Source organism: Arachis hypogaea, chromosome 17 (assembly GCF_003086295.3).
Source record: "Arachis hypogaea cultivar Tifrunner chromosome 17, arahy.Tifrunner.gnm2.J5K5, whole genome shotgun sequence".
In the NCBI taxonomy this organism is placed as follows: domain Eukaryota; kingdom Viridiplantae; phylum Streptophyta; class Magnoliopsida; order Fabales; family Fabaceae; genus Arachis; species Arachis hypogaea.
In genome coordinates, this window is record NC_092052.1 from 128021912 (window position 1) to 128030203 (window position 8292).

An 8292-nucleotide genomic window follows, 5' to 3' on the forward strand; every position below is an offset into this window, starting at 1 on the left:
GGAGGGATCACCATTAAATTAATTAAGGTAAAAGTAAATTACCACTTCTAATCATTAATTAAAATTTAGAATACTAATAAATTTATGCATGGATGAACAAAATTAATGTTATACCATAAAATACTTTTCGTATGATAAAAATACATAAACGTTAATTTTATTTATTAGTATTTTTAACTTTCACAGATAAAAAATTAATAGATTATTTATTTTCATGAATACAAAATTAATTTTATTCATGTATGAGTAAATTTATTAGTATCATAAACTATTATAAATAAAAAAGTAGTTTATTTTTAATTTAATTATTATACATATAATTATTTTTAGAACAAGAAACCCACATAATAAGAAATATAATCCACATATAATTAATTTTAAATATATTCGTTTCATTCCACAGAAAAATTCTTGGCCTACCTAGCTTTAAGATCCATCATCATGTGTAATCTTACAAGTATTTTTGCACTCACTTTCTATAAAACTAGAAAACTATGGCAGTATAATTATTGTTGAGCGTTGATTTTGTCTTCATTTAGTAGCATGGTTAAATTGTTATATAATTCAATTGAATAATTGATTGAATGGTGTGTCCAAATTGCATTTATTTTTGAAACGAGAAGGAGGGAGAAAATTATTAGCAGAGAGGGAGGAGGGCCTGGGGGCTGCTCCCACGGACTTCCCGCTTCTTGCCTTTTCCCAAACGACATGAAATAATCAAAACGAATTTTCAACAAACGCAATGTTACCCTTTCAACGCAAACCAAAACCCAAAACCCCCCATAAACTAAATAATCAAATTAGTAAAACAAATAAATAAATAAATAATGTGGACTGCACGACGAATCAGTCAATAAAAAAATCTGTCTTAATTTCATTTTCATAACGCATCAAAATTAAGTCTCTTCTCATCTTCTTCTTCTTCTTCTTCTTCTTCTTCTTCTTTTCAACTTTCTCATTGGATTGGATCTCTAACAGTAAGCTATTCCTGCTCTTTCTTCTTCTTCTTGACTTACTTTCTATTCATTCGTTTCTTTTTTTTTTTTTTTTTCGTAATTGTTTCGATGTATATTTTGCTCTCCTGGAACGCCATAATTTTTATTTGTTAGCCATTTTTTGTTTTGTTTTGTTTGTATTCTCACAGTCCTGATTATTCGATGTGTTCTGCTATTGGAATTGGAATACTTCACTGTTGCTCTAGTTCTTAGTCTTAATCTTACTATATTTCTCTGCTGCCATCTAAAATTAGAATAATCGGATGATTAGTATTTTAAATCTTTTTTGTATATATAGTAATATGGACTGGTAACTGGTAATATCGCAGGGCTTATGTTTTATTCGGTAAACTTTCAGTTTTTGCATTGTTGACGAGGAAATCTTAGGTTCATTTTAAATTTTTAACCATGGAACATCAAGATTTAGTGGATAAGAATGAAGAGAGCGTTCATTCGATCGAAAAGGTTAACAATACTGAAGATCAGGATAAGATGAATGAGGTTGAAGGTGTGAAATCTGAGTTGGTTAATGTTGATGAGAGCAAGGATTTGCAATCTGAAACTAGTTCTATTCAAGAAGTGCAAGGGAGTAATTCCAAGGGCTCTGAAGCTGAAATTAAAGTCAATACTAATGGACAAGAGTACTCTGGTGATAAAGAGGGTGCCAATGGAGATTGTGAGCCTGCAAGACTAGAGCTAAATCTGGATAAAGAGAAGGATGACAGAAAAGACATGGAATCAGCACATACGAATGAAAAGGTGGATGAAGTTCTGGGTGAGGACCACAATATGGAGCCTGTATTTGATGGAACAGAGGTTCCTGGGCTGGAAGGTTTCCGGACCACTTCTACTCGTAAGCAGGATGGAGATCAAGAGTCGCCGCGAATGGTTGAGAAGGCAGTGGCTCTGAAAAACTTTGTTAAGGAGAAAAGTGCAGTGGCAGTGTCCACCATGCTCCGCCGCCTATCTGGAAGACGCGGCGAAGGAGATTTGGGTAATTTTGATGATGAAGGTAAGGATATCTCAGATCCCTCAAAAGAGGGTGAATCAACTGTTGTTGCTGAAAAGGGAGGGCAGAAATCTGCATGGAATCCGTTGAATTATATTAAGAAGTCATCTGATGTTGATGGAGAAAACAAAACTGAGCAGGGGGATTCGGTGAATGGAAATCCAAATACCCCCATCGACATGAAAGGAAGGATTATACTGTACTCCAAACTTGGCTGCCAAGAATCCAAAGAGATAAGGCTCTTCTTGCGTGCGAAAAGGCTTAGATTTGTTGAAATCAACCTAGATGTTTACCCCAGCAGAGAGAAAGAGCTGGAGAAGTTTTCTGGATCAACATCTGTTCCAAAGGTTTATTTCAATGAGATACTTATAGGTGGCTTGAGTGAGCTAAAGACCTTAAAAGAGTCCGGCAACCTTGATGAGAAGATCGACTTTCTCATCGGTGAAGCACCATTGTTCGAAGCACCACAGCCGCCTCTTTCTGGTGAGGATGATGATTCCAGTAGTGGGGCAATTGATGAACTTGCAGTAATTGTCCGCAAAATGAAAGAGTCTATTCCTGTGAAGGACAGATTTCACAAAATGCGCAGGTTCACTAACTGTTTTCTTGGGTCAGAAGCTGTAGATTTCTTGTCTGAAGATCAGTATCTGGAAAGGCCAGAGGTATGGATTTAATTACCCTATATAAAACTAAAATCCATGCAGAAATCCTCATATGTAGTCATTGTTTCATATGCTTTGATCATTTTATATTTGTTAATCATATGATCAGACAAATCTGCTAAATATTTCAATTGCTTATCTTGGTACAATTCTTAGCATCATATTGTCGTTACTATCTTTGTGATTGTTGTCTGGTGGTGTAGGCTGTTGAGTTTGGACGAAAACTTGCTAGCAAACTCTTCTTTTATCATGTTCTTGAGTAAGTCCAAGCATTCTATTTGACGCTTTCAATTTCTGTTGTTTCAATTATGTTTTATCAGAGAGTTGACAATTCTATGGTGCCTTACTGTTTTACTCTAGTGAGAATATCTTTGAAGATGGTAATCATTTGTATCGGTTCTTGGATGATGATCCAATTGTGGCTTCACAATGCCACAACATTCCAAAGGGTATAACTACTGTGAAGCCAAAACCTATAGCAGAAATTGCATCAAGGCTGAGGTATCTGTCTTATGCAATGTTTGAAGCCTATGTTTTTGAAGATGGACGTCGTGTTGATTACACAAGTTTGCATGCAAGTGAGGAGTTTGCAAGGTTTTTTTTTTTTCGCCATCTGCCATAGCATGCATTAAATGTGTTCCAGAACTATGCAAGTATTTTTCATTGGTAATTCACAGAATATTTCACTGATCCCCCCTTTAGGTATTTGAGAACTGTTGAAGAGCTTCAAAGAGTGGAAATTTGGGATATGTCTAGGGAAGAGAAGCTTGCTTTCTTTATCAATCTTTACAATATGATGGCAATCCATGCAATATTGGTATTAGGTCATGCCTCTGGAGCAATGGAAAGAAGGAAATTATTTGGAGAGTTCAAATATGTTATTGGTGGATCCACCTACTCTCTTTCAGCTATTCAAAATGGTATATTGAGGGGAAACCAGCGACCTCCTTATAACCTTAAGAAGCCATTTGGTTCAAAAGATAGACGCTTAAAGGTCAGCCATTAATATATTTTATCTGAATCTGATACTGCAAGTGATTCAAATATTTTTTGTGGTTATAAATTGCGCGAGTGTTTTGAAAACATTGTGTTCAGTGTATAGTTTAATACAATGTAACTATCAGCCTATTATATACATTTAGTTTTAATTTTAGCTTAAGTTTTAAGTTTTGATTGCATTTCCTATAAACATGACAACGAAACACTACATATGCTTTCACTGAGATACTAATTGAAGAGAATGCTGGCTTTAAGACTCACTATTTTCTCCTGTTTTTTTCAGGTGGCACTCCCTTACCCTGAACCTCTCATTCATTTTGCTTTGGTGTGTGGTAGCCGATCAGGGCCTGCACTTAGGTGCTATTCACCTGGAAAAATCGACGAGGAATTAACGGATGCAGCACGTAATTTCTTGAGAAGCGGAGGCATTCTGATTGATTTGGCTGCTAAGGATGCATCTGCCAATAAGATCCTTAAATGGTAAGTTCATTTTGTTATAACATGCTTTGATTTTTAAGTTTAGGACTGGTTGGAACTTGGAAGTATCACTTCAACTAGCACTTTCTCGGCGGTCACTTTTTGGTACATTGGGTAAATATATACAGGTTACAACACTGATTTAATAATGTAACAAAATTATAGAGATAGATATTATGGAACAGACACAAAGACATTCAGAAACTATTACCTTAGGTGTTTAGTAAATGAAATTACATGATAATGAGTAGTGCTGAAGTTTTTCTTTCATTTTTTTGACATCTAATGTTTATCCTTGTTCTCTCATTCTCAGGTACAGTATAGATTTTGGCAAGAGCGAGGTGGAGGTACTGAAGCATGTGTCAAACTACCTAGATCCATCTAATTCAGAGGTATTATTGGACATGCTTGCCACTTCTGAGTTTAAGGTCACATATCAACCTTATGAATGGGGTTTGAACGCCTAGCTGGTCCTATCAAGGTTGACTTTGTAGATAGCAATATGATTACATGAATCCACACTGATTTTCTATTCTATTACGGTATTACCCATATTATCCCTATAGTAATCAACTTCATATTGTAAACTTTTTCCCCAGCATTTGTTTAATACATACGCAAAGTGGAAAAGGTGGGCTTTGAGGAAAGTCAGTATTATTATTTCCTGGTCTAAGAACATTATTTGAGTATTTTCTATTATTGCTTGCTCTTTTCTTTTTCGTTGTTAGATGCCACTTGTGATGCCCTATCAAATAAAATATACCATATAGGAAGAGCTTCATCCTGTGGAAAAGACAAATAAAGCATGCAATCTCGTTGTTGCAAAATGCACAATGGGATTCTATTTCTGAATTTGTGTATCTTGTACAAACTTTTATTCCTCTATTAATTAATCTAATCATTACATCCTCCGATGTAGAAATGTTTGTTTTTTTCTGTTTTTGAAGCGGGCAATAACCAATAAATCAATACTCGTTTCCTTTCCCATAAGGATTTAACTACTAAACATTGTCATAAAAGCACAAAAGTGTGAAAATATAACTAACTAATTTATCTTAAATGTTTGAAATTTTGAAGACAGCTTTATCGAAGTCTTAATGCTAATTTAATTGCAAAGGCAGGCTAGCTCTACAAGAAACTGAGAGTCTAAGTTCCTTAACCACAAAGCATGAGTAAATAACTTATAAGATCCTTACAGGAAATTCGGTTCCTGCTATACCAAATCCAGCATTAGACAAATTTTCATGTATTAAATTACTCGCATCATCTTCCAAAGTAGACAGTGGCCAGTGGCCACTTAACAATAAAAAGGACTCTGTTCCATCACTGAACCAAAGATCCTCTCTGAGTCTCAGGTAGCTGCTGATGCTATAATCACCTGGGGTCGCCGACAAAGAAAGCACGAATACTGTTGAAATGATTGAATAAGTTCAACCCATGACAATCTCCAACCATCAAATAAATTGCTGGGTAAATAAAATCATTGTAACTGCTCTATTGTGCTAAAAGATGTTCAGCACTTTTAGCACATACAAGGTACCAGCAATAATGGCGACAACCCAACATGCACAAAATAGTTGTCCTTCATGCCCTATTGTCACAATCAAAATTGGGCATAGGGAAATCAAAGAGAAAGAACATTAAAAACAAGGGCAAGGGGTTGCTTGGAGAATGCAGCCTGATCTCGATCATGCGCAGGATATGTCTGAGGTTGGCAGCAACCAAGTTTTGTTTTTACATATCAGCTAGGTTTCTTTACTATTCATGAAATCTTCTCAAGAATAATACACCAGTTGGACTTGTCAAAAAACTTATCAACTACTCTAACATTGTTTATTCCAGTAGTCAAGCTGCAAAAAGATAAGGGAAAAAAAGTTAGAATCATCCATCATGCAAAGCATTTGAAACATAATATCAAGGCAGTAATAATAAAAATAGAAGGCTCATTGTAAATTTGTGATGGACTTTCAGAACCAGCAGGTAACTTTTTAGTACCGCGAAGATGCATGAGGCAATGAATGACACAATGATAGTGTTAACTTATCTCAAAGTTATTTTCTTCATTACTTCTGAATACCATTTGCTTTAAAATTGTAAAATATAAAATATCATGATTTTGACCCTGGTTTATCCTCATGCATAGCAACTCATCCGGCTATCACTCAAGCAAGATTTCTAACTTCAAACCTAGGATGTTCAATCTAATGTCTCCATCTCTTCCTATTTTGTTTATGCACTCCATATTCAGATATGAATTATGAAAACATAACAATTAACAATAACAAGATGCACAAAAACCATTACATCTGAAGACTTGATTCAATGGTTTACAAAGCCATGATTAACCAAGAAGTAACTTTATTAAGATTTGCTCTGTATTGGTGTATAAAAATTCTAATAGGAGATGAAAAAAGAGATGACCTTTCAAGCTCGCCTTCACTGAAAACATGATAATATCTATTATACACCACAGCACCCTTTTTGTCATCTCTAGTTGCAAGACCACTAGCAAGAGCCTGAGCAGAAGCGCCACTAATTTCGGCGCGATGATAAGGCAAATGCCAAGGAACAAAATACTCCTGCTGATTCTCTACATTGTCCTCTACCTTCAAATCTCTCAATAATTTCAACCCATCATCACAATCTTTCTTGTCCTGACCCGAGCTGCTCTCCTCATTTTCTGGAATACTTGTTAAAGGCAATGGCGAAGCAGCCGGCCGAGCACGAGGACTACCCGGTCCTATCCACTCTTCTTCAACATATTTCTCCGGAAGCGGTGTCCATTTGCTAATCAATGATCTATGCTCTTGTTCTTTGGCCCAAACTGTAATCAGAACATAACCACCCTTCTTAACTACTCTAACCAACTCCTCTATTGCTCTTATCCTCCTATATTCAGTGCTTAAATGATGCAACACAGCTATGGAAATCGCAGCATCACCGAAACCGGTTCTATAAGGAAGATTCACAGCATCTGCAACCAGAACTTCATGTCCTCTATCAGAACAGATCTTAATCAATGAAGAACTTATATCACAGCCTATAAAAAAACAATCAGGATTCAAACCAAGGTATTTGCCATTGCCGCATCCAGCATCAAGAACAAGGGATCCAGAAGCCAAAGATGATAGAAAAGCAGCAACCTTTGGCCATTTAGCGAATCGGGTTGAACTGAAATGAGGAGCAATTGCATCATACACACGGTGGACATACTTCTTTTCGATCTCCGGAGTGGATTGAACACGTGTAGGTGAAGCTGTGTGGTTGGAGGAATCTATGGTGGAGGGTTCAACATTGGGAGTAAGGGTACACAAAGGTTTGAAATTGGTATCTGTCATTGGAGAGATAAATCGTGAGTAGCAGCAGAGAGAATTAATGAAAGTTGGTTTTAGAGCACGATAAAGAATCAACATGCAACAGTGTTTTGGAATTGAATTTGTTGAAGCACCAGCGGCGGTGCTCGGCGTCCCGGTTCACTCTCACTTCTGCTCCTCCTCCGCCGCTGCCACCGCTGTGCCCCTTTTTCTCTTCACTCTTAATCAACCCTATTGCTTTGTTTCTTCAATACTCTCTCTCTCTCATGTCAAACTCCCTATTGCCTAATTCAATTGGGCTTTACATATCCGTTTGTATTGGCCCAATTATATCGTACAAATTCCAATTTTAACTTATAAAAGCAAGGCCTCATCCAAAGAGAAAAAAAAAAAAAAAAGAAATGACAAATAACTTTTTAATCTTTTATCACGAAAACAAATAAATTTTTTATTAAATTTAAAATGAAAAAAAAAAATAAATATATTTATAATTTTTTAATTTAAAGATAAATAAATTTTTAAATAATTAAAAATACAAAAACATTCTTTACCTTTTAAAATATAAGACATCTAACTCTTTCCATTCATAATATAAGGATAAATAGATCTTTTAGAATGATTTAGATATTTTGTATTTTAAAATATGAAAAATATTTTTATATTTTTAATTAATTAAAGACTTATTTTTTTAATTAAAAAATCAAAAAATTATTTCTCATTATATAAATGGGTTATACTATAGTGCTGAAAGGAAAATTTTTCAGTTAGTGCTAAAAGTATGTGTCATAAGGAGAAAAACAATACGTATTTACCTTGTTGGTAAAGTTTCGGACAAC

General features: G+C 35.3%; 2 protein-coding genes across 3 annotated transcripts; one reads left to right on the forward strand and one right to left on the reverse strand.

Annotated features, from left to right (window-relative positions):
• Positions 1 to 793: 793 nt before the first annotated feature.
• LOC112767320 (uncharacterized) lies at positions 794 to 4802 on the forward strand. Of its 2 annotated transcripts, none has more exons than XM_025813187.3 (7): positions 794 to 977; positions 1325 to 2666; positions 2870 to 2925; positions 3027 to 3260; positions 3369 to 3660; positions 3949 to 4145; positions 4456 to 4802. In XM_025813187.3, the coding sequence occupies exons 2-7, from the start codon at positions 1404 to 1406 to the stop codon at positions 4607 to 4609; spliced, it is 2196 nt and encodes a 731-aa protein (XP_025668972.1). In that variant the 5' UTR covers positions 794 to 977; positions 1325 to 1403; the 3' UTR covers positions 4610 to 4802. The 2 variants fall into 2 exon arrangements, with proteins under 2 accessions (XP_025668972.1, XP_025668973.1); XM_025813188.3 differs by having other exon boundaries at positions 1354 to 2666.
• Positions 4803 to 5297: 495 nt separating this feature from the next.
• On the reverse strand, positions 5298 to 7785 carry LOC112767321 (tRNA (carboxymethyluridine(34)-5-O)-methyltransferase). Its single transcript, XM_025813189.3, has 2 exons — positions 6564 to 7785; positions 5298 to 5992 (listed from the first exon to the last, which is right to left on the reverse strand). Exons 1-2 carry the CDS (start codon positions 7553 to 7555, stop codon positions 5905 to 5907), a joined length of 1080 nt encoding a protein of 359 aa, XP_025668974.1. The 5' UTR covers positions 7556 to 7785; the 3' UTR covers positions 5298 to 5904.
• Between the last annotated feature and the right edge of the window lie 507 nt (positions 7786 to 8292).